The 21,937-nt window shown below is 38.1% G+C and overlaps 1 protein-coding gene across 6 annotated transcripts in view; it reads left to right on the forward strand.

Moving 5' to 3' along the window:
- TMEM63A (transmembrane protein 63A) overlaps positions 1-17,674 on the forward strand; it is a 41,163-nt gene extending 23,489 nt beyond the window's left edge. For 4 of the 6 annotated variants that reach the window (XM_034427931.3, XM_087883145.1, XM_087883144.1 and 1 more), the window contains exons 15-23: positions 80-186; positions 3,493-3,579; positions 6,827-6,886; positions 8,618-8,780; positions 10,011-10,116; positions 13,136-13,303; positions 13,852-13,967; positions 14,157-14,222; positions 16,720-17,674. In XM_034427931.3, coding sequence (XP_034283822.1) covers positions 80-186; positions 3,493-3,579; positions 6,827-6,886; positions 8,618-8,780; positions 10,011-10,116; positions 13,136-13,303; positions 13,852-13,967; positions 14,157-14,222; positions 16,720-16,881 — 1,035 coding nt within the window. In that variant the 3' untranslated portion in view covers positions 16,882-17,674. Of the gene's footprint in view, positions 1-79; positions 187-3,492; positions 3,580-6,826; positions 6,887-8,617; positions 8,781-10,010; positions 10,117-13,135; positions 13,304-13,851; positions 13,969-14,156; positions 14,223-16,719 lie in introns of those variants that run through there. The other 2 variants (XR_015731497.1, XM_087883146.1) reach the window with 2 other exon arrangements.
- Positions 17,675-21,937: the final 4,263 nt, after the last annotated feature.

The following is a 21,937-nucleotide window of genomic DNA, read 5'->3' on the forward strand; positions in this document are numbered from 1 at the left end:
ATAAATATGTTTGGCTTGGTTGCATTTGTGGTAAATGCACAAATAGAACTGGTTATATTTCTCTCTATTCTTTCCCCAGAATCCTGTTATTAGTCAGTTCTTCCCAACAGTCCTTTTGTGGTCCTTTACAGCTTTGCTACCAACCATCGTCTATTATTCAACAGTGTTTGAATCACACTGGTCAAAGTAAGAAGACTCTTTGTTTTGGCTCATCAAATTACATTGGAGGATTTAAAAGATAGGAAAGGCAAGGGATAATATTCAGAATTTGTAGTAATGTCTACTTTTCCCACATTCTTCTTTTGCACAGCTCTGATTTTAGCTTTATATAAAGTACAAAATAATATTTATATTAAGTATTATTCTCTGTTCACAATAAAGTCACAGCTGCCATTTCTTTAGCTTGTGTTGGCCTTCATATGTATTGAGTTCTTCCCAAAACCCTAGGATATCGTAATGTATCAGTTAAATAGGGGGTGCAATGAAGAGGCAGGATGTGGACAGTCATTCAGTACCTTTATTGTGGACTCGCAATCAGAACAGACTTGCCAGCAGGCTGCCGGAGCGCTCTTTTTAAAGGGCTCCATCAGCCTAGCTGGTTACTGACTGCGGTTTATTTTTCCTGCCGCTAGATGGACCAATCAGCGGCGGGTATGCAAATACGGTACTCCGTATGTGCATACATAACACCCCTCCCCTCCTAGAAAGCTTTTACCCAATCATCTTTGTTCTAAGCACGTATTTATTTATTTATTATTTATTTTGTCGCATTTCTATGCCACCCAACTCCCAAGGGACTCTGGGCGGCTTACAACAAAGAATAAAACAATGTGAATAATCCCATAAAAATGTTAAAAAGAAAAACATTAAAACATTAAAAACTTTAAAAATGTTAAAACACATGTACGTAGTCACGCAGGTAGGCAGGGCGCTTGAGGATGCACCCGGACCTGCACAGTTCACTTGTTCCAGCAGCGGTGACCTGTGCAGTCAGGCCTGCTGCCGCTCCTTAATCCTCGAAAGAAACCTCCTGGAACTTCTCCCTGGGTGTGGTGGACTCCGCCCCGGCCTCTTCTTCTTTGGTTCCCAGGTCTCTTCGCTGGACTCCTGCAATAACTGTGGAAAAGTGCCCTTTTCCTGTTGTCGGGGAGGTCTTGGTAGTTGTTGGCTTCCAGGAACATTTGGAAACGACCCATGTAGATATGCCATTCTTCCATCTTTGGATCATATGGCGCGGGTATGGGTGAAGTTTGTGTGGTCATCTTGGGTTGGCCGCTGCAGAGGTTGTCCCTTGCAATAAGATGGCTGCAGATGCCACAAGATGGAGGTCAGCTCTTTGTCCACCTTTGTCCTCTTCAGTATCCCACCTTTGTCACCAGTGTTAGATAGGGGGCACAATGAAGAGGCAGGACATGAACAGTCATTCAGCACCTTTATTGTGGACTCGCAATCAGAACAGACTCACCGGCAGGCTGCTGGAGCTCTCTTTTTAAAGAGCTCCATCAACTTAGCCAGCTACTGACAGTGGTTTATTTTTCCCTCTGCTAGTTGGACCAATCAGCGATGGGTATGCAAATACGGTACTCCGTACGTGCATACGTAACAGCATCAGCATAATATATGTCAGATCCAAGCAATGTGATCTTTTGCAATTGATGGAATTGTTATAATTATTTGTTTATTTATTGTCCAAGACCAAATTTTGGGTGCTTAGTAACCAGTCCACATTTACAGCCATTTGCAGCACCCTGCAGTCATGTGACCGTGATTTATCGTGATTTACAATGTTTTTGCTGGAAACAGTTTTTACTTGTCCAGACTGGTCATGGTTTTACTTCTCCAGACCGGCCTCACAAGTAATTGTGGGCTCCATTATGGTCAAAACAACTCACTATTGCCTTGAGTTTCCCAGGTCAGTTGACACATCCACGTTTTGAGAGACTTATGGAACGTTAACAGTTGGTGAATTGGAGAGGGCCAGCCTCACCTTGTGGGGGATGATGTTTCGCAGGGTGGACGCCACAGCAGAAATGACTCAAGTTCTTTTTCTTTCTTTTTTTAATTTATTTTTATTCGACATTTACATCTTTAAAATCTTAGTTACACTTTTACAGCTTTCCAATACCAGAATCTTTGCTAATATCCATTTTATCCTTCGGCCAATTATATACATATGCATTTTGTTTGTTACATACTTATTCATATAATTCATATAATCACTACATTATATACATACTTACTACACATTCAATAATGCATTTATTCAATGGAAACGATTTATTACAAAACATGGAACAGATGGTATAATTAGCTGGAAAAGAAATCTAAAATCAATATATAGTGACTGTTAAGAGAAGAAATTATAGTGAAAATGCATTATTCAAGTTCTGAGTTATACTAGATGCAACTCCTCAGAAGACAGAACCTGCAACATATTTCTTCTGTCGGACTTGATGGGATTGGCAGATGTAATCAGGAACAGATAATCAGATAATCTGGCCCCATGCCTTGAAGGGTTTGGTCAAAGAACTAAAGTCAAAACCAGCACCTTGAATTGGATGTGAAAATAAACTAGGAACCAATGCAGCTCACAGAGCTGAAGTGTTACTTATGTTGTTCTAGGACAGGGATCTGCAACCTTAAACACTCAAAGAGCCATTTGGACCCGTTTCCCACAAAAAAGAAAACACCAAAAGCCACAAAACCCTTCCCGTGCCTGGCTATTTTTTGAGCAGCCACAAAACTAACATATGTAGTTGAATTAATCGTTTTGTTTTCTTCTGAAACTTTTCTTTTCTTGGATTTATCCATGGTTGGCCTACTGGGGGTTGAAAAGCTCAATAAATTGCATGCCGGCAGGTTTCGCACATTGGTGGTTGTGACACATATTTTGAGTGACAGGGAGCCTCAGCAGAGTGGTGAAAGAGCCACATGCAGCTCCAGAGCCACAGGTTGCTGACCCTTGTTCTAGGGCCACACATAAGTATCTGTGCCACTATATTATGTACAGGCTGAAGCTTTCAGGTACTTCTCAAAAGCAGCCCCATGTAGAGTGCACTATAGAATCCAAACGGGAGATGACCAGGGTGTGAGTGACTGTGAGTAGATCCTTCCTATCCAGGAGATGTGCTATATTTTAAATTTTGTGACTTGGTCTTGGATCATAAATAAACAAATCATTTTTATATTTAACATATTGGCTTTTCACTGAAAGCAGTCAACTAAATGATTGAGCAAATAATATTTATTGTATAGCTGTTGGATCCAGTTCAGTATTTGACTTATGGATGCTTGCACTAAAGGATTTTTTTTTAGGTAGAGCTGACAGAACCCAGTGTAAAAACAGTCAGTGTAACAAATTCCAGAGTAATCCAAAATCAATTTATTTCCAAATTTTAATTTTAAGCATTTTCATTTGTAACTACTGTATCAAACTTAATAACGTTTGACAACATGCAACTATTAATCAATCATTTTCTTCTTTTTTAATAGGTCTGATGAAAACAGAACAATGATGCACAAGATTTACTCATTTTTGATCTTCATGGTACTAATATTACCTTCGCTTGGTTTGACTAGGTAAAGACTACTGTAAAATTCTAGCTTTCTGAGTATGACAGGGTTTCTTTTCTTTTCAATTTTTTTTAAAAAATTGCAGCCTTTAAATATCTGAAACAATCTTTGCCATGCCAAAGAAATAATTTCTTTTTCTTCCTAATTATTTTTTTCTTCATGTTTTACTTCTCCTCTGCAGTACAAAATTTATATAAACTATGTAAAAATAATCAGCAACTCTCTACATTTAAGTGTTTGAGAGGTAGAATTCTTTTCACTTGCTTATCACATTTTGGTCTATGTCTGTTGTTTATATATCTATGTCTTCTTGCTGGTGAAATTCAGAATTTGCCCAAGGGGCTTGCCTTTTTCTTCTACAGCTTTCCCACACCTTAGAAATCTTCTCTGGGTGTAATATAGTGAGTGGACAATTCACTCATAAACTTCTAGGCTCTGTTAGGAGCTATAGGAACTATAGCAACCAGGGCCGGATTTTCCTATAGGCTAACTAGGCTTCAGCCTAGGGCCTCAAGATCCAGAGGGGCCTACACAGTGTGGGATTCTGGGTGTTCTAGGTGGCTCCGCCGAACCCTTTGTTAAATTGCTGGCTCTCCCGCCCCTCCGCACCACTATTTATTGCCAATAAATAGTGGTGGGCGAGGGGCGGGGGAGCCAGCAATTTAACAAAGGGTTCGGTATTTTTTTGTAATGTTATTGGCCCCCGGAGCTTCAGCATAGGCTAATTGGCCTCCCGGCTCTCAGCTGATTTGTCTCCGCTGTTTTGCTTCCTTCCAAAGAGTGCTGATTTTTTTTCCCCTAGCTATACTGAGAAACGAAAGTGAAACTGCTTTGCTGTTGCTGCAAGGTTGGAAAATTAGGCAGGCAGAATTCTTTTCTTTTTCCTCACCAAAAAAGGTAGTGCAGACAATGGGAAATTTAGGGAAAAAGAGAAGAGTTCAGGATTTTAAAACACAAAAGAAAAAAAAGCTGTATTTAACTAGGGAATTGTAATAATTGAGATACTATTAATTGTATATTTCTGAAAGCAGAAATGGTTAAGTTGTGGTTTGGAGGAATATATGGGGGAAATTATTTGGTTTATTATTATTGGTAAATATAATTAATGGATTTGTAAGAAATTGGATTGCATGGAAATAATTGGAATATTCATGTTCATATTGATTAATATACAAAAAAGGTAGTTATATAACTAATTGATTTATATTAAAATGTTGAATTTATATTAAACAACTAATATTACATAATTAACCAATGTGAGGATGGATATAAAAATAGATGACAATGGGAAGGGGTATAATATAGAATAGAAGGGAAAAATTGAATTTGATTAAGATTAGAGATGAGGATGAGGGTAATATTGGTTTTTTACAAAAATAGATGAGGAATAAATATGGCAAAAAGGAAATATAGAAATTGTAAATTTAATTGAAATGACTAAACACTGTTTAAATTTGTGAACCGGCCAAATACTCTGTTCAAAGAAAATACATTGTATGTTTGTATGTGTGTTTCTAATTATTGTTATTTATTCATATTTGTTCTCTTTTATTCTTTAAAGTTTAACAATTCATTCTTTATTTTAATATCTTTATATTTGTTTGGGGTTGGCTTTCTTCCCTTTCATCTTTTTTATTGTATAGCAATCTTTCTCCTCAAACCTACCACCTTTCTTTTCTTTCCTTCTTACTTTCTCTTCCTCCCCCTCTTCTTCTCCTCCCTACTTCCTCTTCCTTTCTCCTTCTCCTTCTCTCTTCCTCCCTCTCTCTCCTACTCTAATTTCCCTTCCCTTCCTTCATCCCTCTCTATTGCTGTATCCTTTTATGCATATGGACTACTCAGAGGGCTGAAAAAGTTATTTCTGACTGGTCCTTGCACTTTTGACCAGTCCTCGAACTTACGACTGTCCTCACATTTTACGTTTTTGCCCTATCTTGTCACCATGGTGAAGAGAAGCAGTTGTGAAATGAGTGACATGGTTGTTAAGAAAGCTGCACGGGCATAAATGTGAGGATGGTCATAAGTGTGAGGACCGGTCAAAAGTGCGAGGCCCAGTCAGAAATGACTTTTTTCAGCCCTCTGAAAAGTCTATGCACATAGCCACGCCCACCTGGTCACATGACGAGCTACCCACGCATAGTCACGTGACCAGCTAGCCACGCCCACCCAGTCACATGATTGCCAAGCCACACCCCCAACTAAGCCACGCCCACAGAACCTGTTGTTAAATATTGAATCCCACCACTGGTGAAAGGGCCTCATAAGTGGAATAGCCTAGGGCCTCTTTCAATCTAAATCCGGCCCTGATAGCAACATAACCATCTTACATTTCACCCAATAGTTTTTTTTCCTTTTCCAGGGATACAGATACAGGGACAGGGGAATAATTTTCTAATAATGGCATTTCAAAGGTCACTGTTAGTCCTGTTCCAGTGTGCCTTCAGCCCTAATCGATTTTTTTGTCATGTCCATCTTGGGGAGGGGAGGAGATTTATTTATTTTATTTTATTTATTTATTTGTATGTATAAGATAACAGATATAAGTATAAACATGATTATGAATACAGGAAATGGATACGAATAAATGGGGACAGTAGGACAGGGACAAAATTTTGTTAGTTTTACTTTTTACACCATTTGAATAATTCCACCAAGAGCAGAATTTCATTGCATTTTATTCAAAACCTGTTCTATTTTTATTTCATTTTAAAATTAAACACATTATAATTGATTTTAATTGGCTAAAAAGTTCAAAAGAAACACAATACAGGAGTTCTCTGTTGTAAAGCTCAATTGTTACATGATTGCGCTGCTTAGTGACAGCAATTCTAGCAATCCCAATTGCCATTGTTAAGTGAATCCCTGTGAGTGGTTAAGTGAGGATGTCATGTGCTCATCACTTGCAACTTCCTGCTGGTTTCCCCAATAACTTTACTTGTCGAAAACCAACAAAGAAGATTGCATATGGTGACCAAAGAATATTGTGATGGCTGAAATTCTGAGGACTGATAAGTACCACTCATTCAGTGCTGTCAAAAGTTTAAATAGTGGCTGAACAAATGATTGTTAAACATGGACCATCTGTAGCTTGGGTTTTTTTTAATAACTTTTATGTTTTCATAATATGTGTGGGGATAGACAGTGAAATTATATGCAAGTTATTTGAAACTATTAAATTTATTGTACTCAAATTTTTCTTTTCTGTTTGATGTTGTAGTAAATTGAAGAAATTAACACCAAATATTTCTTTCAGTCTGGATTTCTTCTTTCGCTGGGTATTTGATAAAGCATCTGAATCTAGAGTTAGATTAGAGTAAGTATCTAAAAAGAAGCTTTCATCCTTTTTCTAACTGACTCAGGATATGCAAACATGTCTTCAGTTACTATTTTATTTATTAATCATAAATTGATACCACCCAGTGGGAAGAACTGAATATGAAGATTCTTATGTGATAATTTGTTTGTCTTGGGAAATGATTTTGAATAACTAGTAAACATTGCTCCTTGTGTCTTCAGGAGCGCTGCTCCCCAAAAGTGTGACCTAAAGTTATTCCATTGAAAAGGAAGGCATTAAATAATAAATAAATAAATAAATAAATTATGAAGCCAAAGAGCTGTACAAGCGCTGTATGGCTTTTATGCAACTTTAGAAGGAGTGTTGATGGAGAAAGTTTAATATCACTTTCTAAAAATTAAAATTAAAGAGCCCTGGTAGTACAGTGGTCTAAGGCACCCTGTTATTAAGCTGGTTATTAAGACCAGCTGCCTGCAATTACTGCAGGTTCGAATCTCGCCAAGGCTCAAGGTTGACTCAGCCTTCCATCCTTTCTAAGGTAGGTAAATTGAGGACCCAGTTGTGGGGGCAATAAGCTGACTTTTTATAAATATACAAAAGGATGAAGGCTATTGCTGAGCACATTGTAAGCCACCCTGAGTCTCCGGAGAAGGGCGGCATATAAATCAAATTTTAAAAAAAACACCTCTTAAACTTATCCTAAAACCCCAGAAAAAGTGGAGCTATCCACACTTATAGGTTGTCTCTTTTACTTAGAACCATTGTTCCAGTCACTGCAGTCTTTCTGTTTTTAGTGCAGCCATTGGCTCCAAGTACATCACGTGCAGTCATCTATCAGAGATGTTCAAGGCTCAAGCCACTGATATCTTGACAAGGATTTAAAAATCACAGTATGACTTTGGGCTGGTCATTCTGTGTCAACCCAGTCTATCTAAGCTGTGGGGAAAAATTGGAGAAAGGGCTGCTATGTGTATGGCAGCCAATGTAATTAATCAATAGATTTTATTTACTATGATGTTCACCCTTGACTGATATCTTCTGGAATATATTTCATAGGCCATGAGAACTACTGCCTCCTCAGAATGAGTCAGAGCAACTTTTTGAGGAGGCATGAGTGGTAAGGAGAAAAATACTTATATTAAGTCTTACAAAAGCAAAACAGGTACCTTAAGCCTCTGCAAATCTCATTCACAGCAGAAAAGCATTGGAAAAAAATACTTTGTTTTTTCCAAGTTTGACTGAGAACTTCCTTTGTCTTCAGAGGAATTTGCAGTATTTTTAAAGTTCATCACTTTTTTGTATTTCAAAATTCTTTCAGTTGTCTTAAAATAAAAGAGTATGTGGCAAAACTATGGGTGTGTGTGCAAATCATTGCTGGATTGATTTCATATATTGTGAGTCAGTGGTGGGTTGCCCCCAGTTCGCACCGGTTCTATAGAACCAGTAGTAAAACTGGCGGGAGGCTCTGCTCATCGACCCCGACGTCATCAGATTGCTTCTGTGCATGCTCAGAAGAGCGCACATGTGTGCGAGCAAAGCAAGCGTGCACGGCCCCGTTGTGAACCGGTAGTAAAGGTAAGTAGAATCCACCCCTGTTGTGAGTGGACATCGAAGACAATACTGGTTCCTGTTTTCACTGCTTCCATTCAAGGCAGATGTGCAGGAGAGAAAGAAAATGCTCACTTTTCACCATGGTCTCCAGATGGGTGAAAAGGAGATTAGATTACATGCCTATTTTTTTCATTGCAGGTGTGTCTTTTTGCCTGATCAGGGAGCTTTCTTTGTGAACTATGTAATTGCCTCAGCTTTTATTGGCAATGGAACACAACTGTTGCGTTTCCCAGGCCTTATGATGTACACCATTCGTATGATGATGGCCAAATCTTCTGCTGAGAGGAGAAATGTTAAGCAGGTATCAAATCTTTCTATCATATAACACATTTTATATTTAATTCTTCCATTGGAGTGTTTACATCTCTACCCATTGGGTTTGCTGCCCTTCATTCTGAGACTCTTTGAGCATGAAACATCACTACTTACCAAGAAAGCTTCTTATTATTACTGGGTAGAAGATATCCTTTACTGAATTTGTTCTTTCCACTTAAACCAGAAGACAGAACTTTATATATAGTTATGGCAGGATGCATCAGCTCCTAGCTATGTCACTTAAAGATAGAAAAATGAATAACAGCAACAGTAACCTACTCAGAGAAAGAACATACAATGATATATCCTCCCCTGGCTTCCATACCATAAGCAATACTTAGTTCAAGGACAGCTGGATGTCAATCATCCATTGTAGAAAGAAAATTGTATGATAAATGCTAACATTTCACTTTCCTATTGTGGTGGAGGGTACCCTTCACAGCAGGCAAATCAGAGTGGTCTTCATATTTATCATGGGAGAGGAACATGCTGAATGTGACATGCAGCTAAGGAAGGAACCATCCTTTCAGGCACCTTCTCACAGAAAAAGCTTCAGCTAAAGCAAAAATACATTATATAGAACAATTAAGAAATATACAGACAGTGTGGCCATCCTGAATATTATCTCCTAAGGACGTATTGCTGTATTGGTCAGATTAGCCACCCTCCTAGTAGAATGAGTAATGGCTACATTTGGAATAGTAGCCAACTGAGATTCATAGCCAAAGATATGCAAATAGGGAGATCCAGCGTTCTTTTGTCAAATTTTACAGTGAAGGATTCCAGATGCTATGTGCCATTCTGTTTGGACAATGAGCTTCTCAACTGTTACCGCCAGAATGTTTAATTGGTTCTTCAAGAGCCTCTTCAGTGTAAGAGCTGGGTATAGCCACTATCAAAGAGAGATCTCCACCACCATTGTGACTTTCCTGAGCAATGATGGCCTAATAAATTTAGGATATGAGGAATCAGCCTTTGCCCATGAAATGGTATCTGTGCAAGCAATGTTTAGTTCCTGAAGTCTGGGGGATGTTGCAGTATGTACAAAATGTTCCCATCTGAATCTGAAATTTTTATTACAAGCCTAGATTTCGCATATAATTATATAAGTGAGGAATTGATTGTTTCTGGAGTTGATGTAGATTTGCAAAAACCAGTTTCCTTAGAAATTTATGTAAGCTATTTTCATGCTTAATGTATTTTGATTTCCTTGTAGGAACAAGCTTATCAATTTGAATTTGGAGCAATGTATGCTGGGATGTTATGTGTATTCACGGTCATCATGGCATACAGTATTACCTGTCCTATTATTGTCCCATTTGGTAAGTTGATAAATTAATTGGGATTGTATTTTGGGGCAAACTGAAGTGCCAGATACTTGGCTTGGAAATAACATTGAAATGAATGCATTAATTACTTAATACTTTTATCCTTTTGTTTTAGATGAAGTGAATATTTCATTGCAAAGATGCTTAAAAGGCTGTTTAGTCTAAGTTTGGTAGGAAGCCTTGCAAAAAAGAAAAAGAAATTTAGGGCATCAAATCACTCAGATTCGGGAAGGCTTGGTCTCTGACTGGGTGGGTACAGACGGGATGATGGAGGCCGGTCTTGAGAATGTCATTTGGGAAGAGTTCGACCCTGTCACTCCCGAGGACGTGGACAGGATACTGGGACGGCTGAACGCGACCACATTTTTATTGGACCCGTGTCCCTCCTGGTTGGTGCTGGCCTCCCGGGAGGTTATGCGAGGCTGGCTCCAGGGGATTATTAACGCTTCTTTGAGTGAGGGTGTCTTGCCATCCTCCTTGAAAGAGGCGGTGGTGAGGCCCCTCCTCAAGAAGCCCTCTCTGGATCCGGCTGTTTTGGCTAACTACCGTCCAGTCTCCAACCTTCGCTTTGTGGCGAAGGTTGTTGAGAGTGTGGTGGCACAACAGCTTCCTTGGTACCTGGATGAAGCTGTCTTATCTAGATCCGCTTCAGTCCGGCTTCAGGCCTGGGCACAGCACGGAAACAGCATTGGTCGTGTTGGTGGATGATCTCTGGAGGGCTCGGGATAGGGGTTGTTCCTCTATCCTAGTCCTGTTAGATCTCTCAGCGGCTTTTGATACCATCGACCATGGTATCATGCTGCGCCAGTTGGAGGGGTTAGGGGTGGGGGGCACCATCTTACAGTGGTTCTCCTCCTATCTCTCTGACCAGTCACAGTCGGTGTTGACAGGGGGGCAGAGGTCGACCCCAAGGCACCTTGCTTGTGGGGCGCCGCAGAGGTCAGTCCTCTCACCCCTCCTGTTCAACATTTATGTGAAGCCGCTGGGCGAGATCAGCTGTGGTTTTGGGGTGGAGTTCCATCAATATGCTGACGATACTCAGCTGTACATCTCCACCCCAGGCCATCCCAACAATGCCCTTGAAGTGATGTCCCGGTGCCTAGAGGCCGTGCGGGTCTGGATGGGGAGAAACAGGCTTCGACTCAACCCTTCCAAGACCGAGTGGCTGTGGCTTCCGGCGTCCCGATATAGCCAGTTGGTGCCATTGCTGGCTATTGGGGGCAAGTTACTGGCCCCCACGGAGAGGGCTCGCAACTTGGGCATCCTCCTGGATGCACGCCTGTCTTTAGAAGAGCATATGATGGCCGTGGCCAGGGGGGCTTTTTATCACGTTCGCCTGATTCGCCAGTTGCATCCCTTTCTGGATCGGGACTCCTTACGCACAGTCACTCAGGCACTCGTCACTTCCCGCCTGGACTACTGCAATGCTCTCTACATGGGGCTCCCCTTGAGGAGCACCCGGAGGCTCCAACTGGTGCAGAATGCGGCCATGTGGGGGATTATGGGAGCGATAGGGCGCTCCCATGTGACACCCCTCCTGCGCGAGCTGCATTGGCTTCCGGTGGTCTTCCGGGTGCGCTTCAAGGTGTTGGTTACCACCTTTAAAGCGCTCCATGGCATTGGGCCTGGGTACTTACAGGACCGCCTTCTGCTGCCGATAACCTCCCACCAGCCAGTTCGCTCCCACAGAGAAGGACTCCTCAGGGTGCCGTCAGCCAGGCAATGTCGGCTGGCGACCCCCAGGGGGAGGGCCTTCTCTGTGGCAGCACCTGCCCTCTGGAATGACCTGCCCCCGGAGATACATAGGATACCAGATCTCCGTGCTTTTCACCATGCCCTCAAAACTTTTCTATTTCATCAAGCTGGGCTGGCGTAACCCACTCCCTCCCTTAGATATTTTTAATTGTAAATGGATTTTAGTCGGGAGGTTTTAAATTTTGGGCCAAAATTTGTTTAATTCTTTTAAAATTTAAAATTTTGTATTGGGATGTTTTTTATTCTGGGCTTATTCTGAGTCCAGCAGCAGAAGGACGGTATAAAAATTTAATAAAATAAAATAAAATAATAATAAAATAAAATAATAAAATAAAATAAAATAAAATAAAATAAAATAAAATAAAATAAATAATAAAATAAAATAAAATAAAATAAAATAATAAAATAAATAAAATAAAATAAAATAAAATAATAAAATAATAAAATAAAATAAAATAAAATAAAATAAAATAATAAAATAAAATAAAATAAAATAAAATAAAATAAAATAAAATAAAATAAAATAAAATAAAATAAATAAATCTACATAAGAGTAATGGAATGAGTCTGCTTACCAACATCCATGAATCTGAAGCCATATCTAGTAGTTCCATTGATAGAAAAAGAGAATGTCACTTATCATTTTACATTAAACAGTTATGTTTTAAGTTATCTGAAAGAAGTTGGGGTTTTTAAATATTTAACAATAGCATTTGATGGTGTAGTGGTTAGAATTCAGTATTGCAGGCAATCTTTGCCATCGGCCCGGAGTTTGATTTTGACAGGGCTTTAGGAGGCAAAAATGCCCTTTTTAAGTGCTATTAATAAAAAGTTGATCTTACCTTTTTAAAGCTTCTAGTGTATTACATCTAGCACTCATATTTTATTCCCATACTCAGAACATCTTAACAGCATGCCATAGATAGTGGGAACTTATATTTAAAAGCTGTCTGTAATGCTTGTGTAGATAGTAAGGAAAGATACCCAGGGTGTCAGTTTTTTGCATTAGTTGTTAAATTGCATTTTAACATTGTGCACTATTTATGTGCAACATACTGAGTTTTAAATAATAATACATGTTAAGAAAACAAGAAAATGTTATAACCATTCATTATACCTTTGTGTTAATTTTTTAGACTTATTTTATCACTAGGAGTGGAGGATGAGTTGAGGGAGTTTTTTGGATGTTGATATAAATTTTTGCTAAACTTTTTTATAGTCATTCTTAGTAATTCTGTCATATTTTTCTTATTTTCAGGGTTAATTTATCTATTGCTGAAACATACCGTTGATCGCTACAACCTCTATTATGCATACCTTCCTACCAAACTAGAGAAGCAGATTCATATTGCAGCTGTGAGTCAGGCATTAGCAGCTCCCATCCTCTGCCTTTTCTGGCTGTTTTTCTTCTCACTTTTAAGATTAGGTAAATATCTCTGCTTCTCCAAAAGAGAATGCAGACATTGCAGCAGATAAATATGTTACATTATGTATCATGGGTATTCTGTTAATCCACTGATAATACATTTGGATAAGAGCCGAGGAGAACAATATCCTAAAATGTAAAGACACAGGAGTAACCAAAGGGGTGGTTGTTTGTTGCTGTGGTCCTTGGAGTCAATGCAGCAGCAAGCCCATGTAGTTTTTTCTGGCAACATTTTTCAAAAATGGCTTACCAATATCTTCTGCATAAGATGGAGTGCAAGATAGAGATGGGTGAGCAGCTCTGAGTGTATGCTCTCCATTTTTATTCTTCTATTTTAGTAGTTTTACTCTCCATTTCTAATTTTTAAAACTGTATTGCTTGAGAGGTCACCTATCTGCTGCTCCAGTTATAACTTAATAATTTTTAATCTGGGATTTAAGAATGGGGAAAAGGAAGAAGAGACACTATATCCACTTCAACACAGACCACTGCCTAGTCTATCATGCTTTTAAATTTAAGTTGACAGATTTTTTCTCTTTCTCTTTTAGGATTTAATGCACCTACAACATTACTTACGTTCTTAGTTGTATGCATAACCATTGTTGTTTGCATAACATATACCTGTTTTAGCTTGTTCTGGTATCTGACCCCCATGCAATACAAGGTAAATGAATCAACACTTCATTTAATTTTAAAATAGCTGTATTTTAGATATTAACGTAAAACACATAAATGATCATTAAAGAAAAGCAGTTTCTATATGTTGATAAATATAATAGTTATTTGTAGAATTATAAATATATTGTGCACATATTTTGAAAATTATTTCAATTTAACTTTCTTTCATTTATAGGAAGAAAAATATCTGTCCAGGGATAGAGAAAATAAAAGTGATTTTGTAGCAGCTCCAAAATCTTCTGTAAGTATCAGATAAATACTATTACATGGGAAAATAAATATTCTAAGAAAGGGCTTGTGTCTATTAGAGAGTTGCATTAATGATTTCAGTATTAAGAAATACTGAAATACTGTGTTTTGAATTCTGACCTGTTGATAAAACATTTCTTTGCAGATAAAATGTTATGGGCAACTGAAACAGGTTAAGACAACTGCTTGCGACATAAGAATATATGTGATGTTCAATTTTGGTAATGTTTTACCTAGGAGTCATACCAATTCTTGATTTGTATAATATTAGAAAATACTGTTATTTAGAAAAACAATTAGCTAGGTAGATGCCATTGAATCAGATATAACCATTGCATAGTAACTATGCAATGATAAACACTTGCTATATGTGGTGATAATCCATAGTCCTCTCAAGGAATTCCTTTGATCACTTCATAACTTCTACCTTATCTGCTGTCTCTCGATTTCCCTCAATGTATAGAGTCTTTTTTTAATCTACCATCTGCTTTCATCAAGAACATTAGTTTCTGCTTGCTGGTCACTGCCCTGAGACAGCAATCAGTCTTTATTTGTTACTTTATGAAGTTCATGGAATTTTTACTAGCTGTAATTCAAAAGTGTCTGTCTTCTTTCTCTTGTCCTTCAGGTCTTTTCTGTAGCCATATATTAGCACTTGAAATAATTGCTTTTAACTTTTGATTTTTATTATTGTCTGTATACAGAACTTTTTCTGATAGTCCTGCTGTAATTGATGAATAAAAAATAAATCTCAAAATATTTTTCTTCTCTCCATTCTTCATTTTATATTAACTATGTGATCTCGTGTCCATCTACACTTTCTGCAACGGTCCTTTCCATTTCGCATTTTTCTTCATCTACAATTGCATATATGAGTGCAAGATCAGAAGACTTTGCCTGCATGAAGAATTAATAAGGCAATCATTTGTATATTTTCTTGCAGTCCTACCTCCTCTATCTTCAGAACATAGTTAAATATAACTGATTTCCCCCCCCCACCCCCAATCACTAGGCCACATATTTCTTCTTCAAGAAATATGAAGAAGACTACTGTACTTCTTATTTATTTATTTATTTATTTATTTATTTATTGGTTCGATTTATATGCCGCCCTTCTCCGGAGACTCAGGGCAGCTTACAATGCGTTAAGCAATAGCCTTCATACTTTTGTATATACCTGCTTAGTAGGGCTTTCGGGGGCCCCTAAGCGGTGTTCTTTTTTATACAGTCAGCTTATTGCCCCCACAATCCGGGTCCCCATTTTACCTACCTCGAAAGGATGGAAGGCTGAGTCAATCTTGAGCCTGATGAGATTTGAACTTGCAGTAATTGCAGGCAGCTGGTGCTACTTAATAGCATTTTAGTCTGCTGCACCACCAGACTATTTCTCGAGATAGATCTGTTGTTACTTTAAAAGGCTTCTTTTGCAGCCAAAAACAGCTCAGTGAATATTTCATCTGCACCTGCTGCTTTCCTATTTCACAACTGGCCTTTTGCTTGTTGCATCTCAGTTTCTATTTTGACTGGTTCTTGAATATGCTTTCTCTCTGCAAATGCTTTGTCATTCGTAATTTCTTTCTTAAAGATTTAACTATAGAGAACCAGTTTGGTGTAGTGGTTAAAGCATCAAAGTAGAAACTAGGAGATCGTGAGTTATTCAGGGCATAAGTGCATATGTAAAGATGGGCTGATAGTAATCCTTGAAAAGCATGTAATTAAGTATATAGTTGATTACACATTCACATTCACTTCATTAATTCCTAAATTATTAGTTTTAGTAGACTTCATTTCCAATCTGACAATTATCACTTTTTCTTGTTCATGCTTTTCACATTATATGTGCCCTTGTAAAATGAAGACTTAATTTTGATACCATCAGTATCAAGGTTTAGGTTTGCGACTTTGATGTGGCCACAAGACCAGATTCAGCTTTTCCCCAGCAACTAGAAGGTCTCAGTGCTTGGCACTCATGCTTGTCTAAATGTTTTATCCATGTCAGTACAATTTTGGGACATACAATTTTACAGAAGCAGAAGTTTTTATATTACCTTATTCTGGGTTTGATTCTAGAGTTTCTTCTAGGTGGAATAACTTTCTTCCTTTTTGCAGAATCTCATCTGCCCTCATACATGTTATGATTTTAGCTTCACTTCTCCCTTTTCAATTCTTCCAGTGAGCATGAACCTGTCATGCTTCTCCCCATATCACTCTCAGGATCACTGAAGCTATGAGTTCTCTCACCATATCAAGTTAGTAACTTCATGAGATGGACAAGAATAGGAACAGGATTTAAATATGTTTGGCTTAAGATTTGTGAGACATAAATGTACATTTAGCCTGTAGAATCGGAGTAAAGAAATTTATGTGTTTGTTTTATTCCTATAGAAAATGGAAGTAAAGTATGGACTGAATTAAGATTAAAATCTTAGATAATTTAGAATTATAATTGCCTTGTTATTTAATTATGTGAAAACCTCTTACCATTCCAGATCTATGTTCCTCGTGTTCTCCAGCGTACTTCTACCGAAAAGACTGGTTTATCTTCCTCAGGTCGGATATCCTATGGAGCTATATCAGGAATAGGCACAGTGGGGGAAGAAGATGTCATCTGTGTCTCTTATGCTGAGGAATCAAGTATCGGAGAGATGTGAAAAATCTTGGTATCATGAACTAACACAAGATGGCACACTTAGCCCTGTTTCAAATAGCAGATTTCACAAATGGATTCCTGTGTTGCAGTGCAATCTCTTTAAGAAGTATGACCTCTTCATGTAGAGAACCAGAATTTATGAAGCTACATTCAGGGATTTTCACAAAGATATCTTGCGAGTAGGTAATTTTTTATAGGTAATGACTTCTGTTGTGCTTTGCATACTGAATAAGAATGCTTAGAACACAAATTTGAGCATATTTACTTATTTGCCTTTATAGAAATATTTATGGGCAAGTGCAAGAGCACTGGTTGCTAAACACTTGAGGGTTTATGTCTGAAGGAACATCTGTTTTTATTAAATGTAGAAAAAAACAGATAAATATAAGATGGGGAACATTCTGATTTTCTTCTAGTAATCCCATAGTTTATCAAATCAGAAGTATTTTTTCCTTGTAAAAAGATTTTTCTACAAAAAGTAGAGAAAATATGTGTCAAAACCTAAAGGACTTGGGGATGACAGACTATATGTGGCCGAGAACTCTTATTTATGTCACAAGGTTAAGGGCCTCAAACAAAAGAAGCTAACGTGTCAAACAATAAAGGATGTAAACATTTTATTATTTTTAATTTCTAAGGTTTATTTTTTTAAGAATCTTTAAATCTGCTAAAGTATCACAAATATGTTACACTGTTTTTGAATTATGAGGTAGATAAAATTTTTTGAAAGAAGTAATGTTAAATTTAAATGTAATTAAGCAATCACTTTCAATAAAACACTGGATTCAAATGCACATTTACCACTGTTCTTATTGAATTTTGAAACTACCTGTTGTAAAATATTGCCAAAATGTACATTGTTGAGATCGACACCAGAGGTATTCATGGACTTATCCCTTATTTTTCATTTATTTATTTATTTATTTATTTATTTATTTATTAATAAATAAATAAATAAATAAATAAATAAATAAATAAATAAATTAGTTATTTATGTGTGCTGCCCACCCTACCATAAGTCTACTCTGGGTGGCTAACAACAATAAAACAGGAAAAAATGATAAAAAGTGTAAACATAACAACAACAAGGCATAAAACAATCAAAGAATGGAAGTAAAATCATAAGAAATTAAAAAGATAGGCAGAGGGAGAGCTGGAAGCACAGGAGGGAGGTGGGGCCAACTAATAAGTCCAGTAACCATCTCCAGTGATGTACTCCCCTATAAGAGCCAGGTCTTTAGGCCCTTACAGAAGGATAGGATGATGGGGGCAAATCTCAACCTTGGGCAGGATGTTTGAGAGGGTCAGAACTACAGCAGAGAAAGCTCTTCTCCTGGATCCTGTCATTTGGAGTTCCTTGACAGAAAAGGATTCTCAGCTGACCTTCTTTGCCAGCACGATTAATGCGGGCTTGTGTTAGCAGAATGTGATGGTTTATCAAGTAATCTGGACCTATGCCATGGAGGGCTTTGAAGGTCATAACCAATACCTTGAACTGCATCTGGAAGCAAATGGCCAGCTAGTGTAGCTTGCAAAGAAATGGTGTAACATGGGCCACTCTAGGGGCCCTAAGAACTGCCCATACCACTGCACTGTATGCCAGCTGTATCTTCCAAATGCTTTTCAAAGGTAGCCCATGTGGAATGCTTTTCAGTAGTCTAAATATGAGATGCCTCAGGGCTTGAGTGACTGAATGCAGGGACTCCTGATCTAGGAAAGGCCACAGCTGGTGCACAAACCAAAACTCTGTAATGTCTCTCCTAGTCACAACTGCTACCTGATCTTTGAGCAGCAGTTAGGATCCAGGAGAACCCTGGAGTCCAAAAAACCCTGGAACTGGTTCTGAATGGGATAGTACAACCCCATCTAGAACTGAAAATGTCAAAGACCTGGATCTTGAAACTCCATGCACCCAAAGCCACTTGAAGTCTTGCCAGGCTTCAATCGTAGCTCATTGTCACTCATCTAGGCCCCTACAGCATCTAGGCACTGATTATAGACTATATAGTATACTCTATTTCTCTCTGGGAAACTGATTTTTATGAACGTTTCCAATTCTCTCTTATGGTCATCTAAGTTACTGACCATCCCAATATCTTGTAATAAAGTTCACAACCTACCTATGCACTGGGTGAACAAGGGCAGTGGTGGTATTCAGCTGGTTCTATCTTGTTCGGACGAACTGGTCGCGGCAGCTGCGGGAGGCTCTGCCCACCTGCCTAGACGTCATCATGTCCTGTTTTTGACACTGTGCCCATGCAGGGAAGGCTTTGAGCATGAGTGTAGGTGGCTCGAGCGAGCGAAGTGAGTGCATGTGCGCGCACTCACATTTTCAAACTGGTAGCGAAAGTAAGTGAATACCACCCCTGAACAAGGGGTTCTGTTGTTTCTATATTTTCCAATCGGCTTGATTGAATGACTCCTGGTCTGAGTATTAGAGCAAAGGAAAAATTCTCCCTGTCCTCTCTTTCCACACTAAGTTATATTTTATACATGCAGATAACAGTTTTCCCTTAGCCTTTTTATTTCAAAAATAGGAATCTCAACATTCTGGATTTTTTTAGGGTAGGGAAGGGGTTCAACCTCCTTGGTTTACTAAGGTTGTCATTTTTTGCATTTTATTTCAATACCTTTCAAAGAGTTTAATAGTAACATCCATAGGAATTCAGCGGCCGCAGTACAATATAAGCCTTGTCCATTGGTACACACAACATTGGTACACATGGAAAAGGGTTGAGTCTTTGCTCACACTGCTGCAACCATATCCTTGCTTATTTTGGCATCCCCTCCCTCCCCCAAAGGATAATTCTAGAGCTACTTTCTACTTTCCTATGTTCATAAGCAGGGTCATCTTTTAATGCCCTAAGGTTGCACATATCTTTTAATTCTGTAAACAAAGAATATATGTAAACTCTTTGTCTATTCAAATGTATGCAATCACAGCTTTCATTGCCTCTTGCTTATAAATAACTATTCTTCAATTTTTTAAGCAGTGTGTACTTGAACTCTGCATAATACACTTCTGTCATATTATTATTTCACATTTGAATTTGTCTTGAACTTTGGAAACATTGACTTGAATTTCTGGAGAAGAAATGGTGAACTTAGTATAGTTGACAACTGTGGTGGATAACCATGGTAGAGTAAAGAGTGAGTAGATTCATCTCCACACAAGGAGAGGATTCGAGAACCCCACAAATGCTCCACAAATAGTATAAGAATTGCTCCTTGTCTCTGGCAGGTTTAGAGCTCCAGGAGATGAGGGAATAACTGTCTCCCTCAATCCATGGGCAGCACTTTAAAAAAACCACTAGATTCACATACTTCCCTTTTTAAATAACTTTCAGAAATTACTTGTTAACTTTTTTAGCTGTTAGGAACCTTTAGATCAACCAGTTTTATAGCACTGAGCTTCCTTCAGTCCTTAGCAAAAAAAAGTTTTAAATATAAGTTTTAAGAACCATTTCTTAATAAACAGCAAAAATGTGATTAGAACTTTGATTTTGGAAATGAATATTCTCAAGGAATAATAGATATCTGCCAAATGTAATATGACCTAATACATTCCGGCAAATATAAACTGCAATTTATCCCTGGTAATTTCCATTCCAAATGTTGGGGAGTATTGTAAAGTTAAATCTTTAAAAAAACATTTGATAAGTAAATTGGATCGCAAGCCTTTTTTTTTTTTTTAAGAAGTACACAATTGGCTAGAAGGCATTTTTCGTATTTTGTAACAGCTGACCCCCAACTGCTTTGAATAGTTTTGACCAACTGCAAAGAAGTAAAGCTGAGACAGCAAATAACCCGAAAGGCAACTGCCCTGAAAACTGTCTTCTAATTTTGATACATCAAAAGTATCCATTTTGTGTAATTATTCTACTTATTTCAGACATGTCAAGTAGCTACTGCAGAGGACAATCTCAGATCAGTCTGTGTTGGATACAAAGTTCTCCAGGGGCAAATTCAGCCCTCCCAATTTCTCTCACACAGGCCTAGCAATAGAGCTGGGCCTCATTTCCATCCAGCCTGTAAAGTGATCTCTTTGGAAGCATCTGAATGTAGACCAGCTGTCTTTCGATTGCCTATACAAAGGCATATTGAATCCTTAGGATGGAATGGTGATGTGAAGGGTGTATACAAGGGTGTGTGAATGTCTATAAATGAGCTGCCAATGTGTAAAAAAGACTCCTGTTTTGCTTAGTTCTTTTCCTAAATTGTCTCAGATATGAATGGACTCATCTGTTCCATTACTAATGTCAACTAAGTCATTAGGACTTGGGTTTGTTTTTTTTCCACTTGATAACAAGGACTGCTATGGCTCCTTTAAACCCCTTTTAGTTCCAAGTGATCAGGGATATATTCAGGGAAGGGATTAAAAAAGATGGCAGCCACAACTATGTAACCAAAGCCACACCCTTTTTTTATCACACATCACAAGTTAGAAAGAGATGAGGCTTTGATTGCAGTGTGTCTGGCCTCTTGCCTATTTTTTTACTTCCCTATGGATATCTCTGCAAGTGATTCTAGAAAGTGCTATTTTTAGAGTGAGGCTAGGATTTCTGAACAATACAGTATGCATACAGCTGTAGTTCTAACAGAATTTTTGATACAATGTATGGATCAAACTACAATTTCTTCTTTCTGAAAAATTATGTTTTCCAATTCACCAATATATAGAAGAGTAGAGAATCATATCTTCCTATTTAATAATTTCTATATTGAAGGATCCATTTATTTGAATACAAAACAGATAAAGCGGTTTCCCTCTATGGTACTAAATCCCCATGAAATCATTTTTGATCATCTGTCAGTTAAATAGTTCTAATTCTGGTCTGGAGGAAACTGAATTTCTGTTGTAATTGGAATTGGGAATTTCCAGAGACTTATGATTACAATTGCCACTATCTCTCACTATTGGACGTGGTGATCCTAAATATTAGAAGATACAGTTGAACAAATAACCAACTATAGGTTCCTTCTCCCTACTCTAAAGGATCAGGTGCATAGCTTGTGGATTTATTATTGGTAGGAACACAATTATTGTAGTGGCAAAA

This window comes from Pantherophis guttatus, chromosome 1 (assembly GCF_059756535.1).
Source record: "Pantherophis guttatus breed Tessera chromosome 1, ASM5975653v1, whole genome shotgun sequence".
In the NCBI taxonomy this organism is placed as follows: Eukaryota; Metazoa; Chordata; class Lepidosauria; order Squamata; family Colubridae; genus Pantherophis; species Pantherophis guttatus.